Raw genomic sequence first — 20,966 nt, forward strand, 5'->3', positions numbered from 1 at the left:
TATCTCATACTGGATAATTGTACTTTCTAGTTAACGAAAAGTTACTTTAGTTAATTTAGGTAAACCAAAATTAGGAACGTATTAATTGATAAATAACACTTTAATTAACTTTATAAGTTTCTATTTTGAGAAGAATTTATTTTTAACCAACTACAAAATTGAGTCATACAGCAGTGGTGTACAATGTTTTAAATAATAAATAGGCAAATGGTTTGTTAATAATGCTAAAAAGCATCATAATATTCCTCAGTAGGCAATTACAAGTTTTCATTAAATCAGTGATATTAATTTAACAAAATAAATAATTGTTTTATCAGTTTAACTGCAGCTATTTCAACTTAACATGTTATTTTAGATTCTGATCTGAGCGATGTATTTTACAATGATGTATGTTTTTTGTGACTGCAGTGTACAAAATTAGTCGAAATAATGCTTCGATTTTAAACTTCAGTATATTTTTTGGTGGAAAGTGAATCTAGTTGCACCAATCAAGAGGTCAACATTTTAATATTCCAATTAGTTGTCAAAAGCACCAGAAAAAAAACAAAAAAAATTAAGAAAAAATGGGAATTTTAAAGATAAAATCGATTTTAATTTTTTTTTCGTATTTTTAAAAACACATGACTGTATGAAATGTTCCCTGATTGTTAGTATTCATTTTTTACAATTTCGTCAAAATCACGAAAATTTACAAATTATTTTGAGATTAAAATCTATAAAAATTTTGGTTTTAAATATAAGAGTTGAAATTGTAATACAAGATTCTTCATAAGTTTTTCTACCTTCGACGGTAAAAAAATATACACAGGAAATTAAAAAAAATATATTCATTAGTGTTTGAAGTTAAATTTTTTACATTGTAGTAGCTAATACTCCCCTACTATAGTACTAATACCTAATAGTAAAATAAATAACTTTAATCACAATAATGGCATCTAACATACTCAGTAATATTATTTAAGTTGATAGATACTTATTAATCATATTATAGATAGGTACTCGATATTTTGGTTTATGTGATTTACATTAGAATATTATATTATAGTATAAACTATGTTAGAAAGATCGTAGATTGTTGCAGACTACTTAAGTTTTACAAATTAAAATATATATACGCACATAATATTATTATTAATTAAACGAATGAAAATTACTAACCACACAAACACATAAATAGGTTTGAGTTATAAGACGACCATAAACTGCACACCCTACGAAAATTCTACTTAGGTACTTTAAATTTTTGATTTACTTACAAATATAATAATAATTTTGAATAACAGATAAAAACTATAACAACATAACTATAACCGCTTTGGTGTATAAAATAGATAGGACAGGTGTCGATTGTGTTTAGTAATTGGGTAAGTCACTGCTATTAATGTGTTAAATTTGAATTAAATTATAAATAATTGTATACAATGTTACATTGAAAAAGGATTCTGAGTGGTCTAACTTTTTGGTAGGGACGTTTTAACTAAATATGTTCGTATTCATGTCTGGTGTTTCTCGATTATTTTAAAAATGTCAACTTTTGACCCACTAAAGTACAAACTAGATCCAATTTGCTTCCAGTAACCTTTCTTGAAATTGATGATTAAAGAACTCCTAAAAAAAAGTGTCATAAGACACACAAAAAAAGCACATCATTGTAAAATCAGTTTAAGTCAGTTCAGTTTATTTATTACTTACTCAGAAACTAAAATTGTAAACATATATTTTGTAATATAAACTTTAAAGTTTTAACTAAGAAAAAAGTTAAGGAAGAGTTAGTCTATCCCTTCTAAAATTATTCTGCACGCCACGCGAAAAAAATGTTATTGTCCTTGTGAAATTATACAAACTTGTTTCTTTCCTATAATAATAAATAGATATGTACCGCCTCTACACAAAAAACGAGTACATTTTGTTATCTGTATTGTACATATTATAGACATCGAAAAGTCTAACGAATAAACTATTATATTGAATATTAAATATCATAGATATCCGTGCCATGCGTATTTTATAGACATAATATACACAATTATAAGTGGACACGTGAGGTGTGAATACTAATGTGTTGATTTGTATACATTTGATCACTGTAACGTCATATCTACCGGCACACGATTCGCCTCGTAATTTATAGGTCACGTGAATTATAATATCGTTATATTGTATCTACATAATTTAGCAGAAGGCTAAAATCTTAAAATCAAACGGACCTGTTGGATTAGAAAAAATAAGAAGGGCGGTACAAAAGTACCCGAATATTTAAATATTTTATTGATTAGGATTAAGCTTAAATATTTCATTTAAAAGAAGACGGACTCCCCTCCGCCCCACATTAATTCAATTACTGCAGGTTATACCCATACAACATAGTTTTTGAAAATAGCTAGGTAAATATATTATACAACTCGCATCACACGGTGGCGTATGTCCGAAGCTCCCAACCCACGTAATTACTAGTTTGTTGAATTCAGTTGTAGGTCACATATCGTCAAACACAAGTGTTAGATGCATGCAGGTATCTAACGAGGTATCTATACTACACAAATGTTTTATTTACTTGTCGAAAATTATTTATCTATTGTTAGTAAATAGTAACTATTATGTATTATTAAATACATATTATTTGGCACATTGAGTGCATGGAGAATGTAAAAACATTAAAATATCAAAAGAACTAGTTATTTCATATTTCAATATTTGTTGCTATAAAAATAGACAATAGAACGCCAATGTTAGATTATTATAATGTATTATTTAATTAGATCGATGGGCCCATTTAACTAAGACTATAGAACTAACATTTTCAACTATAGGTAGGTACTACTAAATGCAGTGAAGTACAATCCATACTCGACGAACACTTAGAACCGTTTATACTCGTTATAATATAATATTATACTTTTTGGTGGCCGGAGGGCATTGTATCAAAACAAGTTTTCCAATGTATTCTCCTCTTATACTAACAATACACTTATACAATATGACTTAATGTCCAAAATACAATTGTATTTTTAGTTTCCTATACATGTCTTAATATTTCTGTTTTATTAACCTTATTAATATTTATAGATCACAAACATTGTTCTGCAATGAACTTTTTAAACAAATGTAAACAAAAACTAGAAGTCCTTAGTTATGGCTGTTATTAGTGTTATTTATATACCACTCCTAACGTCGAATATCTATTATATTATATACTAACTAACTAATAACTAATAAGTAATTATTTATAACCGGCTGTGTGTGTAAGGTATAGGCAACGATCGATTAAATAAAGTGGTTTTGATCGTGATCAATCTACTCCGAAGACGACTGGAGATATTATATCGTATACCTAACTACATTTATTATTTTCGCGTACAATGTAAACATATTCCTACTTCCTAGTTTAAACTATTCACGGTGAGAAGTTGTCTGACCTTAAACTTAATAAAAATATAAGTAACTTGTTAGTATCTAATATCTTCATACCAATATAATACCTATACTTCTGCCATATGCGGACAATATAATCATATCCATACAACAAATTTATGATTTTGATATTAGCATGATATCAGGTTAATGTAAATATTAAGATATTTCACTTGGTGATATCCTTATAACATTACAGCAATAGTTTAAAATATAATGTGCAAGACATTAATTATTACAGCAGTCACCATATTGTGTCTCCTTTTTATCAATAACATAATGTAATAAATACAAATTATACTTATTTTTTATATTTTTATTTTATAACTACCTATAATAGATCTTTTAAAGTCTACAAATCAAAATATATCTATATACATATTCTATACATTGAATATTTTTATAGCTATATAATATTATATAGTTATAAAATATATCTCATATTTGATATTTTGATCAATATCAGAAAAGAATAGTTGTAGCGATATATTATTGAAAATAATACTAAAATATGTAGGTAATTTAACATATTCACAAAGTTAAATTAAAATTGCATTCATCGGATATCACCATGTTTATATGTAAAGATATCCTTAAGATATCCTGTGTAAGATATCATTGTAATATTTAATAAAAATATATTTTGATTGATGTATCGAGCATATATTTCATGTTGTTTATTTTATTGATATGAAAAATTGGTTGATAAGACATCTATACAATATTATGATATACTTATAATTTTAAAAAATATATCTGAGACAAGTGACAGATATTAAATTAATATTAAAAACAGGTTTAAGTATATTCAGTAGAAATTGTTATGATATAATTATGCTATATAGTATAGCTATTTTGACTTAATATTAGATATAATCTAATATTGTAAGATATATTACATAATGTCGAAATAGTCATATAATTATAATATGTAGTCGAAAATTGGTGTGTTTCCATAACTATTGCATTGTTGATCAACAAACAATTTGTAAACAGATTATGAATAGTGGTGTCTATACCAATTTTATGTACCTACTGTAGCAGTAACCAATTTAATGGTTTTAGCTTAACGTATTATTTTCAAATTAACTAAAAAGAGCTAGGTTTTTACAAATGATTCTGTAACTAATTACATTATCAAGTCCATTAGAAAATGTATTAACTTGTTATAAGTTTAACAGTCTGAAAAAATTAACGTTTTTACTTGTCTTTAGCTTTTTATTTGTTGGCTAAAAGTTAATTTTCACCATTCCACAAGCACAACACATATCTGAATCTTCAATTTAAATTAACAGTTTGTACACATTATTTTATAGATACATTTAAATAAAATTACTTAGTAAACAGCAACAGTATAATATTGTAAAAAATATTTCACAATTTAATAACCTACAACCTACTTATCTAATTACCTAATATTTAATTAAATATTATATATATATTCAATAAGTGAAAAAAGTTTGTTACCTGAACGGCAAAACCTTTTTACATATGATAATTTCAAAAATACCATTCTTATTATACATAATTCTTTATTCAATCGACTCTATACTTTCACACATGCTTACAATTTACAGAGTGATTCAACAAGCATGCTCACATGTTTTTTTTTAACTTTTGTTTTTAAAATTAGTATCCCCCTTTTTACTGTAAACTGTATAAAAGATAATTTTTTAATTTATCTAAATCAAAATTTGAACGAGTAGTTATTTTCAGTTATAAAAATGTTTATACTAAGGATAAAAGTCCTTGAGTGAACACTTTTGTGAATCACTGTGTATAGTACATTCAACGTGATTAAGATTTTACTCATCATGATGCATCTGCTGAACTATATTATAATATAAACAATTTAATACTCTGAATGTGTGCCATATAATACCTAGTTTTATACCATCAAAGATGATTTGTTTTGAAATAACAGACATTAGTGATTAATTTTATACTAATTATTATATTTAGATAAACTTTGAACTTGTGTGCTCTGAGACTAGACATGATGTTGAATACAAGTTTTATTTTCGACGTTCTCATACTTCATCTAGAATTAATATTTAAACAAATATTAATTATGTAACTAATAGTTTGTCTATTTTTTATCAGCACTTTCCAATTTTAATAATTAAAACATTAAAGTGAACTTGGCTCATCATGGTTGGCTTCATATTTCACCGCAGTTACCTACTACATTGATATTCGCTAAGCCAATAAAACATACTCATATTTTTAGGACGTAATACTTAAATGATTTTAAAACTGACACAATTAATATGATAATTATAATTGCTTATTGTTCTGAATTTCCGATACTGAATGTTAATATTATATTGTAGAGGGATGTCCCGAACGGTCATTATTATTATCAATTGTCGAGACGGTGTCGGATGCGATCTATATAGATTATAGACTATATAGTAGTTGTAGTGTATACGACGGCAATTATGTAAGCTGCGATCGCTCGTCAGTATTTTGTACATTTTAATTGTCAATGTAATTGTAATATATTATTCTGACGTCAGTTAGTCCTGAGGGTAGCAGTGTACTGTTGGCAGAATGTTGTGTTGTATTTTTTTAATATTGTTATTTTTTATTTAAGCTCTAATACATAAAATAATTATTATTTGTGCTCTCTTTCCTATAATATAAAATAATATTTGGTTGTCAATAAATTAAAGAATATGAAGATGGACATAAAAGAAATTGATAAAAATTAAATCGTTGATAAGATATTATGTATATAAATAAACCTATATGAGTTTATAGAAAAAAACTGATCGTACCTACTTGACTAGTTCACTGTATGCAACTATTAAAATAATGTGTACAATATAACATGTTTTATTTTTTATTTTTAAATGTATCAATATTTATATAGGTATCTATTAATAATAAACTCATCCACTCCCTCGAAATACGAAAGTATTTGTATACAATAGAAACAATATTGCACGAAAATAATAACAATACTGTGAGTAAATGTGGTGGACTTAACCATAAGAGAATCCGTTAGAACAAAAATTATTTTGCATACTATTAAAGCATATTTTGGAGATCAGAGAATATTCAGCCTGTATTTCATAAAAAAAGAAAAAAATTGTGAAATTATTATTTTTAAGTTAAGCATACGATTACATGATATGCAACTTATAATAGATGGTAAACATAAATATTATAAATTTATAAAGTTTAATGTAAATATACTATATTATGTTCTTATATTGCGACTAGTGTACACATTTTTAAATTTGATCTTTGAAGCAAATATTTACTAGTTTGCCAATATTTGAAGATTTTTTTTAAAGCATACTGGAATCGTGTTTTAAACTTTTAAGAACCTAAAAGTCCGGTCTTAAGAATAATAACCATACATTACCTGACACCTATATATTATGCATACAGCCAACTCACTGGTTTATTTGTGAATTTCGATCACTTGGTTATTGGTTAATGTACAATATTCTCGGGTCATGTGTGGATGTTTTGAAGAGAGTTGACGATAAACCGAAAATCCAGTATTAGTGTATAAGTAGAACTCTTCACCAAATTCGGGTCATGGGCAAGGGTAAGATCGAACAACGATATAAGTATTACATTATAACTTACACGTTCTATACGAACTCGCATAATACCAAGGTTGGGCAAGTTAATGAAAATAATAACCTGTGACAAGTTAGGTTAATTAAATTAAATTGCCTTCAGTTTAAAGTTAAAAGTTATTAAAGAAAAAAATTTAACTTGATAAATTTAAAGTTAAGTTGGAAAATTAATATTTTAATATTATTTTCTTTAATTTCGTGTCCTTTAGTACTATTGTTTTAAATTATAAATAAATATAGGTAATTACTAATTTGATACGAATATAAAAAATTAATATTAAGTTATATTATAAAAACAAATTTTTGTTAATTTTTAGTTACTAATTGTTGTTAATTTAATTGTTTGGGGACATTTGCTGGAGAATTAAACATTTTCTTTAACAACAAACCCAAGCCTTAAAACAATAGTGCCAAAATTAAAAATATTCCATGTACCTACCTACATACGTAGTTTACATATTAATAAATTATTCATCATTTTTAAACAAGAATAACAATAAATTAATAGCAAATATAGTTTGATTTTTAAAATAATACAAAAACATTTAATTTTTATTATTTGCCTGACTTGAAATGGATATTTAGTTAAACATCTGGGCATTTAATTAAATTACTAAGTGGATAGTAAAATTACTGATTTGACTATACGCCTACGACATACATAAACATTAAACGTATACACACTCTTCCTGTATTGCTGTATACCTGTTGGCTGTTATACAGGGTGTTTCTGAACTGTGTAAGGTAATTAGTATACGCATACTCACTGTGATGCCATAGCCATAATGAAGATTTTTTTGGAATTTTTTTTCTAACATCAAAATCTGGGTTTTTTGAGTTATTTTTAAACGATAAAATTTACTAGCATACATTTGTGTCATACCTTTATTAAATAACTTTTAACTTTATAAAGTTATAATAGTTAGAGTAAAAGAAACTACCCATTTGTGTGTTTATACTGAAATTTTAGTTTTTAGATATCATAGTACCAAACATAATTATTTTGACTCGATAAGATAAACATTTTATTTTATACTATTATTATTATTTATTAGTGATCCTAATATTATACTTTTATCGTTAATATTGAATTGACCGTACTCCTTACAGAGTACAAGATGAACATTAGTTGGTCTGATTAGAGCTCAGTCCAATACTTGTCATTGAACGACATTTAAAATATTAATATTTATTTTTAAGATTTAAAGTTTTTAATTTAAATTTTGATTTTTGCGCAATGGCGTACACAAACATTGAATATGCAGACATTGTTTTTATGTTGGGTAAATACTAATTAATTTAATTAATTAGTTTAAGTATTTAACTAATATCACCCATTGATGATTTATTTTATTAAAAACTCAAAGTATTTTGCTTTATCACAAAACATACCCGTGTAACTATTTTAAGTTGTCGTAACCGACATGTTATACGAAACAAACTATTTATTTGTTTATTAATTGTGACTAGGTTTAGCTGATGGAAACGGAAATCTTGCAGCTAGGTTATGGACAGAACGTAAATAATAATAATAGTATAAAATAAAATTTTTATCTTATCGAGTCAAAATAATTATGTTTGGTACTATGATATCCAAAAACTGGATTTTCAGTATAAATACACAAATAGGTAGTTCTTTTACTCTAACTATTATAACTTTATAAAGTTAAAAGTTATTTAATAAAGGTATGACACAAATGTATGCTAGTAAATTTGATCGTTTAAAACTCTGTTAACCCTAATTTTGTTATTATTTCATATTTTTTATTAGTCGACAATGTAAAACAATGTGTTAATTAATCGTGTATTATCAATGACAACAAATAATTATCACCACTGGTTATTTTGCAGTATTCTCATACAAATCGATGTGTCGCACGACTTTTTTTTTAGTTGGCGATTCGAGTGCGACAAGCGCAAAAATGATGCGATATCTCGATTCGTATGAGAATTTCGCAAAAAATACGACTAGAGTGTTTATTTTTACATTCAAGATAATATTCTAAAAATAACTTAAAAAAACCCAGATTTTGAAGTTAGAAAAAAAATTCCAAAAAAATCTTCATTGTGGCATCACAGTGAGTATGCGCATACTAATTACCTCACACACTTCAGAAACACCCTGTATAGATGCAGTTAATGATAAAATAATGATATTAATATAACTAGGGGGTGAATTTTAAAGTTCTAAAAATACAAGAAAAATGTCTTAACTTTTTTGATAAAAATAATTTACTGACAATGAAACGAATTATTCTCCAGTGTCTGGATGTCGTAATGGCAGCCTGCAACTACCTACAGTATTATAGTCCATATAATAAAATTAAATACAATAACAATAATAATACCTAACTGCTTGTAATCAGTGTAGTGTAGAAAAACTTAATATTATGTTAATAGCTTATAAAGATTCAATACATATCGTATTACTTAAAACTGTTTAATTTAAATAAAACATGTAGACATTCATCGAATTATCAAACAATAATGACGGAGTATTATTATTGATGTGAAATCGAATAATAGTAAACTTCTCATGTGAAAAAAACAAGTTTATGCCTAATGAAGTATCATGCTGCTATATGATTAAAAATGCAATTTTTGTCCATGATTAAATTTGGTGAGCTTTTTTTTTCATTATTTATAAAATACATTTTCAATTGTTGTTACCTATAGCCAGGTTACCTATTGACAAACAAAAACGTTTATATTATTTATTGAAACCTAATACATTATTATGAATTTTTAATAATGGATAATAATAACCACATGTGTGGCAGCGTGTATTTACACTCCGGGGAACGATACACGCGATGACCGGGCATATAATAATAATAATTATTATTATTATTATATTTTACGTATCGCGATCGAATTCGATAGTCACAATTTATTATAATATTTTAATATAATAATAAGCATACACGTGTATATTTGTCATCATTCAGCGATTGCAGCGCAGCGGTCAATATTCGTTGTCTTGTTCAATGTCAAGGGGATTATAATATTTGTTTAATTTGATTTTTTTTTTAATTGTTCTTGAATTTTATATCAAATCTATGTATAAATAGGTATAAAGGTGCTGGGAAAGCTTGTATATTAAATAATAGTATAATAATTGTATAAATTATATAACAGCGCGTAACTGTCAGTGATCAATAAAAAAAACTTATCCAAATTAAATTTGTATTGTTTGCACTAGAGATAACATTTATACTCATTGGCCATTGCATGACCAGATACATAAATATACAAATATAATATTAAGTACATCATACTGAAATGAATAAAATGTTCAAAAACTATTTATTTATATTAATTTATTATGAACAACTTAAATCTTAAAATGAGGTAGGTACTTATAGTATAATTATTGTCTCCAAGCCCAATACACAACTTTCATACTTCTACGAGATTTTTTTTATGAAAGTGGTTGATATGTATTTTTCTACATTGTCTTATTTGGCAATTATTGTGTACCTATTATTTATGCTCAACTTTTTTTTTTATTTCTACCAACAACAACTTATTATGAGAAACCTCGTATTACGTTTTCAAGTTTATTGACCGAACGAAAAAATTGTTTTATTAAAAAAATCTAATATACATAGAAAATGTCATATACGCCTATAAAATAGTTCAATATGGATCAAAGTATTTTGAAAATGTTATGAGTAGGTATCGAAAATGATAAAAAAAAAAAACATTCTGAGAAAATTACATGTATCTATGATAAATTTTTGTAAGGTTTCACCCAAAACTAAAACCGAATTTATGGTAAAAATTCCCGTTCTTCCTTAATTTGTATTTTGTTTTTCCCGGCGCTTTTGAAGGGCATACATATATCGATTGCACTGAAATTACCTTTTTACCTGTAAAAAATCTATTGATTACGCCGGCTATCGACTACGCCGAACTTTTTTATATATTGATTCTGCCGGCTATCCTAATACATCCTAATATATTTTTGTTGCACATGTATTAAATTTAAAAATTCAAAATGATACATATATAATAGTAAGAGGGCTCGATAATAATAAAATAAGTAAAAATAAAAATTATGAAAAAATAAATATATATAGAAATAATTTTTGAAGACTATCTAAAAAAAAAATGATAGATTTAAGTATATTAAACTGGCATCAAAGCACTATTCTGAAAAATAAATCAATTTAAATTATTATTATATTTTATTATTACATTTTAATTATTTTTTACTATCATTTATTTTATTTGTACTATATTATTTTTGATTTTTTGGCGTTAACTAAATAAATTGTAAAACATATTATTTTACTATTTTAATACATTTTACTTACTAGAATGTTTGAATTTTTTTTTGAAATGTTTAAATTTAAAAAAAAAATATGGTAAACTGAGTGTATCTTATACCTATGCTATTGATTTAAAAAAATACAGTCAGTGGAATCAACAGAAACAAATATCCGCCGAAATTCATAGCCGGCGGAATCAATAAATAAAAAAGCTAGGTGGAATCGATAAAACCCCCTTTTGAAAACTATTTGGCATTTTAACCTTCCACAGAAAAAACTACATTCACTTGGCCCAACAGCAAAGATACGTAAGTTGAAAATTGAAGCATTTTTCGACTACATGTGATATACATAAATGATAGTACATAAACACCTGAAAAATTAATTTTTAAATTTAAAAAAAAAAACGCATCATTCTAAAATCAATACATTCACGCTACGCTCAAACTTGAAAATTAAAATTAGATACCTATGTTTATTTTGTACAGTGTAAACAAGTTTAAATATCAAACTGTGCAGATGACAAGCAAACTCCATTGTCATTTTCTGTCGGTTACAAGGTCAACATTGTCATTCGAACAAGACTCCTGCAAAGAGGTTATCTAAAAATATGTTTTTTTTTTTTAATGAACCAAAGTTTTATAATATGATCGAATTGCAAAAAAACGCTATGAGGACGTCGTCCCAGCACAATAAATGTGTTGACTCCGTCCTACTATAACGCATAACATAGGTACCAAAATTTACGTTTAGCAGTTACACGTATACACAATGAAGACAATTTTTTAGTACCCACCTAACATTAAGCTTTACACAACCGAATGCATACACCGAACTAAAGAGACGTAATCGCGGAATTACGATTTACGGATATTAGGCTATTAGGTACATGCGAATCAGACGGACAAAACAAAATAAAATAGCCCTATTAAATTACATAAAAAAGACTTTTTACAATACTGCGTACATGCGTATTTATGAGTTCCTGGATTTGTTTGATCCTGACGATCTCATCTATTTGGATGGAACATTAAACTACAATAATAATGTCGTATAGCCAACAGCCGTACAGGTCGTCATCAAGTGGTTTGACCAGTTACGTAATATTATAGCATACTTATTGTAGTTTACTTCCGTACACGAATATATTATTATAACTACTATAAAATATCGAAAAATGAGAGGGAATGCGAATTAATATCATTTCATTGTATTATATTTGGTCAGATAAAGGTCAGTTGACGCGTTTTAAATGCTATTCCATCGACCAAATGTGCATGTTATATAAGACTATGTAAATTAAGGATTTAATTGTACAGCAGGTTAGGTAATAGCTTACCATCGTGATTTCCGCCATTGATACCTATGATTTCATACTACTATAGGCTATAGGCCGGAACCAGTTGTTTTTTTATCTGACTTAATCTACATACATTATTTACTTCATCAAATATGAATGATTCTAGTAGTACTTAATTATTAGTTATTAAAAAGGCCCCTCCGTTTACGGTAGGTATCTATTTATTGTATGCCTTGGTTTGAGTGAAAACGATGGATTTGTGTCGTTTTTTTTCTAAACTATTTAAACGTATTAAATAGGTATTACGTTCCAAACGGATATTTTCAAGATTTTATATTTATAAAACTAGTTCACTGCTGACCAACTCAAGTATATAGTTATACATATTATCGAGTAATTATAGGTAGTACGATATTCTTTTTTTTAGTTCCAACATCAAATACCAATATTGTATCATTGAAAATTAATTAATTGATGAATTTTTTACACTCATGATAAAACTGTTTTTACACGCATTATGTTATATAATAATATTTTATTTATTTATTTATTTATTCCCAAGAATAATATTTTTTAACTATAACAAAATAACTTATATCCTCCTCGGTTATTTAATATGTAATTTTGTTATAAAAAAAAAAACTGTTCTTATATATGTTTAGATTTTTGGTTACGCAATAACCTACTTGGAACTTTGATTTAAATTTGTGATTTTCAGCTACAAAAGTTGAACATTTTATAGATATTTAACTTCAAAATAATTTGTACATTTTCAATTTGATAAATTTTGTCAACATTTAAACTTTCAATGCATACAAGACAAAATTCTGCCTATGTATCTTAAATTTTTTCAACTTCCGTTAAAGACTTATGACTTATGAACAACCTTGCATTAAATTGTCAAGCTTTTTTATTAAGTGAAAAAGTATTTATTGAGAGTCATTTTAAAAAGAGCTACAAGACTGAAAATTTTATCGAGGCAATAAATAGCTGAAGAAGATTCAAAATATTTCAAAAACGTTACCATGTAAGGAAAATGCTAATAAATATTTGATGAAAACTTTAAGTGTCAAATGTCAACAGTTATGAGTTACACCAAAAATATTAAATAGATTTTTCAAAAATAGATTTTGCCTAAAAATACCATTGTCATTTCCAGACACTTTCTAAAATTACAATTAATTTTCAATTTTGGTTTGGACCCCTCAAAAATACAAACTAATTAAATTTTTTCATTTGGTACTACCTACGTATACTAAGTAAACAATCCAACAAATCGAATATCCATTTTTAACACAACCTAGAAAAGATAACTAGGAATTCAAATATTTTTCAAATCGGGCTTTTGGAACTGGGTAAGTTTTTCTTCCGCTTTTTAGGACTTTAAGGGCCTCATGGGAGTTGAAACGTTTTTGATCATAAAATATAGGGACTGTTCAATACAGAATGTTTCCTAAATCAGACCCCTTAAAAATGGTTTACTTTTAATAGCCTTAATTATATTTCTTTACACTTTAAATTGTATTATGACAAATATCAAATAATATTACAATATCAATATGTAGTCTATATGTCTATATGTGGTCTCAATTTTTTTTTCATTGAATTGAAATTTTATTTTATAATATGATTTTATTTCATTATATCTGCGTGTTTATTACATTGAGTTTGCAACTTTTTTGAATTATAACTATCTTTTAAATAGTATTTAAATATTATATTATACCTGTTTTACGAAAAAATGCATACACATATTGGCCTAACACACAACACACGACGTGTGCGATTAATCATCAATGTACAGGAAATCACGCAATTTAGTAACATTGATTTTTCTTGTAAATGTGTATAATAATAATTGATATTTTAGTATTTTAGTACCTACCTACCTATTATATACATGCACTATTACGATGTTATCATTTTTTAAATTGATTTTAAAGGCCCTTTGCTAAATGAGGCATCAGGAGTTAAAATATTGTAACTTTTTAGATATAATTTATAATCCTGAACAGGTTTAAGCATAAGTTGTACCTACCAATATTAAGTATAATATACATATTATAATACTGAGGTGTAAATGATCTTTTTTTAATCTGACAGTACATACTCCAGCAACAATATTATAGCTACGTGTCAAATTTGTATTAGTTCAGTGATACATATTAATATGTAATATTTCAATATTAAATAATATCAAATTATATGGATCTTCAACTATGCATGAATACATAATTAACAAAAATAGCTAATAGTTAATCTCTTAGCTGTACAGAATAGGTGTCGAGTTTACCTCGTCATTGAGTAGGTCACTGTTAAATTTGAGTTCAATCATTGTGTGCGAGAAACGATTCTGAGTAGAGACGATTTATATTACTATTAATTAAGTACAGTAGCCGTTTACTGTGTGGATAGGCAATAGTTTAAAGTTCATCTAAAAATGTTGAAACTCCCTACAAATATTGTTGAATTTGAACAAAACTACAGAAATCGTTATTCTTTAGGTTTATCTATATATTTTATATACATCCAATATATTCAATATAGATTTTTAAAAATGTGAAGTACCAGTTAAAAAACTTACGAAGAATCTTGTATTCAATTTTTAAGCTTTTTATCTAGAGGAAAATTTTCTTATCAAAATGTATGGGAAAAAAAAATCTAAATGTCTATATAAAAATTACAAAAATATTGAAAATTTATTGAATATTACATTATGTATAGAAAACACTCATTGATAACTTGATGAAACTTTAAAGTAGTTACGTACGGTTTGGTTATTCATTTTTGAATTACAATAAAATATTGAATCTATTTTGATTGTGTCAAAAACTACCTGGTTTTGCATGAAAATTGCTATGCAATATGTGGCTATGCATTATACATTAAATTTTACCATATTTATGTCACATTATTCTCAATAAATTTAAATGTTTATTGTTTTGTTAGACATTTGAGTACAACTCTTCCCATTTTACAAGGTCTCGTCAATTTGATTGTATTTTTGTACGTTTTTAAAGAGATTAAATATTTAAATAAGTACAATTATTTTTTTTTATTGAAAATTGGTTGAAAAAATTAGTAAATATTATACTGATATTAATTTAATATAATGATAATATAAAACCATATTATCTTAACATTTATAAATGCCTACTAAAATTAATTATTTATAACAAGAAAATTGTAAAACATCACTCAGGTACCTATTCAAAATAAAATAGTAAACAAAATGAAAAAATTGCTCTAATATGGATCCCTGGCCATACCAAAATTTAAGGCAATGCTATACCAGATAAGGCATCCAAAAAAACTTTATAAACAAATCATAAAAAAATACAAACAAATTGCACTTATGTCAAAAACAAATAAAAATATCAGAACATTTGTGCTGCTATTTTTTTTTTTAAATCGCAAGGAACTGCCAAAAAAAATATAAGCTCAACTCGCGATCGTTGCTAGATTGCAAACATTTAAAATACTAAATTTTTTTAATTAAAAAATACTATTTATAAGACAAGCACAAATCTATTTTTAATGATATGTATTCGATGTTATATAACATATACAAATAATAATGTAATATACATAATAATTATTATTTAATCTTCACTGTCATGAAACCAAATTTGTATTAATGTAATTTGTCACCAATGTTTTTTCGAAATCAATAAGAAAAAATTTTAAAATTATATATTATGATAATATGATCTACTTACATGCTGCCACTCTGGACTTTCATACTAAATCCATCAAGTACTGTGAAATCTGGAGGATAGATCTTACAAGCATTTTTCACTTCTACGGCATACTCATTTTTTAGGTACATTTTGTATCCAGATGTACGAATTACGATCAACGAATCACGACCTATAAGCTACAGATAACTATTTCAAATAACCTTAAGATTACATTGAACCAACTATATAACCGATAGTTTCCATAAAAAAAAATTCGTTTCAGTCACGGCCGTTTAGTTTTGAGATACATGTGGACATGTGGTAGGAATAATCGTGAATTTTTTCATCCGTTTATTTGTAATAATATTAAATAATTATTTAGGTAGGTAAGAACTTTTCTCATCATATCAGATAATTATACTGGGTACCTAATAATATATCGTAATAAATCATTTTAATTTTTAATATATGTTATTAAAATAGAATGGAAATAAAATATTGTTATTATGAGTGAATAATACAGAGAAAAATAAATAATAACCCAATAAAAGGTATCACTCCATGTTTGATACATGTATATTAATATCAATTCCGTTAAAATAACATAAAAGTCCTGTGATCTTAATTATAAATACCAAACCTAACCTTTGTGACTTAGTAATTTCTAAAACATTTACTTGATGCTTACAAACTATGTGAATTATAGTTTCACAATTAGTGATGACTGATAGAAAAATTGTTTTGACCATGGTCTTGCTACAAGACCAAGACTCAAGCAAGACTCAAGCTGCAAGAGTCTTGCAATTTTGTCTGTACATTTTATTAAAAAATGTAAGTAGAAAAACACATTTAGTATAGGTTAAATGAAATAATTTATTAGAAATATAATACAAATGTAATATTCCGACGTTCAGAGAAGTAACTAACTATTGAATTATTGAAAACAAGACAAGAAATATAATTGAATAAAATATTCACTGCAATGTGGTTTTGTAACAAATGGCAATTACAGAAACGTCGTGGAATTATTTTAAGAGTATGTCGGGGCGTTTTTTTTTCTCTCTGACCTACGAGCAACATACCAAATTTTACGTTCACAATAATGATTATATACATAATAATTTATAAGATTCTAGTGAAAATACCGACTTATAAAATTTAAAGATAAGATTATTATAGAGGGAATCTCATAAGCTCTAATTTTAAAGCGAGTTATGAGTTTTATAAAATTGTAAATTGTTTGTATATCTTTAAACACTGATAACACCTAAGAGGATGCTGCACCCGCATTGTGTTGTCTCCGTTTTACAAATGTAAAACATAGCAAAAACTGTTTCAAGCGGGAAAGAACCGAAAAGGCTAAAGTTATAAGTTATAACTAAGAAATCAAATGTTCACCATGAATACAAGATAACTTTAACTGTGTCATAGTCCATAGAGTTTTTATTTTGTCGATAAGACTAGTTTTATGATTAAATAAATAATAGGTATAATATATTATTCTTAATAATATCCGTCATTCCGACGGAGGTACATTAAAAGTTCTGAAGCTTCTGATGCATTGGATTTGGCGTTTAAATGGTTTGAGAGGCAAGAAGAATCGAACATAAAAAATTAAGGCTTATTTTGTTTCAGTTAAATATATTATAAAATTATTTGTTTATGGTTAGGAATTTTAAATTATATTAATTACAATATATGAATAAAAAATATATACATACAATACACATCATATACTTTTGATATATCATACGTCAATGGTCAATCATCCGGGTATTTACTTATCCGGACCACCCTTGACATTAATTAGTCCGGATATTCGGAGTTCTACTGTATTATTACCTAATTTTTTTAATATAAAACAAATAAAAACGCTACGACACAGAAAATATTATCTTCTACGATGTATTGCGTATACTTTTGGTGTCTCTACTAGGGCTATAGACTGAAAAACATTGCAAAACATTTTTTGCTATGTTATAGATTTGATATATGAGCAGAAAAACTTCAAAAACATATTAAAATAACTCGTCGGGTACCGAAACGGGCGATACGGTACACCTATTTAATATTTATAAGTCACAATATTTATTTAGGGTCGTAAATAGTGAATAAATTTCTCCATTGTATATAATCTTGATAACAGTTTTCAATTATAGTTGGGTATTATTTTATTGTACGAATTTATTTCGATTTCCGTGTAATACTGTCAAATTGCATGTATTGTGTAAAGTAATGTCGATTGTTTTATTAGCTACTCCTTAACCATTATTATACTATTTATTAATATGAAGGTAAAAACTGTTAATAATAAAACAAATAATTTTTCTATCAAATATGTCATTCATTTTGCATTCTTAAAAATTGAAAAAAAAATCGACTGAAAATATATTTTTAAATTTAATTATGAATTAATTAACAGATAAGCCTATATTAAATTTAAGGTCCAATATTTATTTTTAAATCAACATTTTTTATTTGCAACTAAATAAAAACCAGATTGTTTTAGATAATTAGTGTAGTATCTGTCGATAAATTGGTTATTTTTCATAATTAAATTAAGTAAAAACTATGTTCAATGTCGTTATGAGATTTTTTTCTGATTGTGTTAATTACCTACACGGTTACGTATATATAAACTTACCCATAAGTACCTATATGGCAATATTTGTATTGCTATTATTATACTACATAAATTATTGAATTATGAATATAAAGTATACTTGAACAGCTATCTAATTTTATTTGTTATATCTCATAAGACATGCCTTGATTTATTATTTAATTTTTTATCTGTTTTACTCACTACGTACCTAAGGTATGCTGTAGGTACCTATTTACAATTTTTTCAATACTATATAAATATAACTCAAAAGTAGTAATAAGTGACATCAAAAAGTAAATGGTTACCTGGTGTGGTACAATGGTTGTATTCAGTCACGTTTAATTCCCTTCCTCACAGTAATAAACCTACAAACGGCTATAATGGCCATAGTCAGCTGCAGATTGGCCCAATGATAGATACCGAGAAAGTTCTCATTGATCCTTGTATGTAAAATTCTGGGCCGATGTACTTAGATTAGAAATTATTTGTGTTGTTTGTTGCCGTATACTCATATCACAATTTTGGATGTAATTTCGGAGCCTCGGAGGCACTAATACAGTATTATAATTGATTACGCATGAGTTAATTTATATTTTATTTTAAACAGTCAACATTTTTATTAAATTTGTTTCAATATTTTATATTCTGAGAGCAGATGTGAATGAATTGATTTTATAATGATGAGCGTTTTTTTTAACAATTATTTTGTGACTGTCATTACTTTATGAGACAGAAAAAATGTTTTGATTCCTATTTCAGCATGTTTTCTGGTAGGGAAGTGAAACTAGTTGGTAATTAGGATGATTATAAAAATAAGTTATGTACTCACATGACGTTAAAGTTATATTACATTAAAATTGGGAAGTCACTTACTTTAGTAAGTAAAGTAATTTTGTTAAAATTGCGTTAATTTAAATAAAATGTAATGACATTACTACAGCGTTAATGAATCTTTTTTCAGGCGTTAGTTTAGTTAGAATTATGACAAAATAAGATATTTATTAAAAACAAAAATAACTATTTTAGTCTTTGTGTTGATCAGATTCATTATTTGTTTACATTAATTATGCATTATAACTGATTTGATTTTTATTAATTAATTGTGAGTTCATAAGATATTTTAGCTTGCAATAAATAATTATACATTTATAAATTATATATTCAGGTATATATATATATACGTATATAATATTTTTATTTTTATTTATTTACTCTTATAATGAGATAATGAGTACACCTCTGCTCAGGACTAAGCATTTTAAGTAAGTACATAATTAACTTTGAAATATTCTACAATGAAAACAAGTACCTATGTCCTACACTACCTACATTTAAATAAAATTGTTTTTTCTTCTGTGAACTCGAGTGAACTTCGTCCTTGTTTGATCATTAACTAGGAGGTAAGTAGGTAATCTTGACATTAACTAATTAGTAGTAGAGTTTTTACTATCAGCAGATCGAGTTTTCTAGTTTACACATAAATAGTTAAATATAGATAGATTGTTTTGTCATTATCTGAAAAATAGGTCAACAATTATCTTAAATTCAAAATATTAGAAAAAAATGAAAAAATAAAAAAATGCCCCCCCCCCCCAAAAAAAAAAACAACCTTCAGGCTAGGTTGTGTACTCATAACACATTTGTAGTTTTAAAAGTATCGTGCTAAGCATTAAAAAAGGAAAAACATACAATATTGCATTTTAGTCATCCTATAGTAGGTACTATTTATTAAGATAGAAAAGAAATAAAATAGGAATAGGCGTGGCGTCATCTCAAACTAATTTATAATAAACTCGACCATGCCAGGGCAGTTGGCAATGAAAAAGATGTTTTAAATAGAAATCTTTAAACTGTTGTACATGATTTTATATATTTTAACTATTATAAATACTATTTTCAATAACTAGAAAGACATAATAAGAAAATAATTGCGAATTCTTAATTAAATAAACATGATATCCTTAAAATTAATATTGTTTCAAAAAATGTGTTAATATTATTTAGGGGAAACTTGATTCAGTTTATTACAGAAATCTATCTTTGGAATGTGTATTTCAATTGATAGTTGATCTAAAAGAAAAATAATTCAAATTTGCTTAA

The 20,966-nt window shown here is 26.2% G+C and overlaps 1 protein-coding gene across 1 annotated transcript in view; it reads right to left on the bottom strand.

Annotated features, from left to right (window-relative positions):
- Positions 1–16,487, bottom strand: part of LOC111040875 (ABC transporter G family member 23-like) — a 59,281-nt gene extending 42,794 nt beyond the window's left edge. The window contains exon 1 of the mRNA XM_022324939.1: positions 16,301–16,487. Within this exon, the coding sequence (XP_022180631.1) occupies positions 16,301–16,410 (110 nt within the window). The 5' untranslated portion in view covers positions 16,411–16,487. The remainder of the gene's footprint in view (positions 1–16,300) is intronic.
- Positions 16,488–20,966: the final 4,479 nt, after the last annotated feature.

The sequence above is a fragment of the Myzus persicae genome, unplaced genomic scaffold, assembly GCF_001856785.1.
Source record: "Myzus persicae strain clone G006 unplaced genomic scaffold, MPER_G0061.0, whole genome shotgun sequence".
Classification (NCBI taxonomy): Eukaryota; Metazoa; Arthropoda; class Insecta; order Hemiptera; family Aphididae; genus Myzus; species Myzus persicae.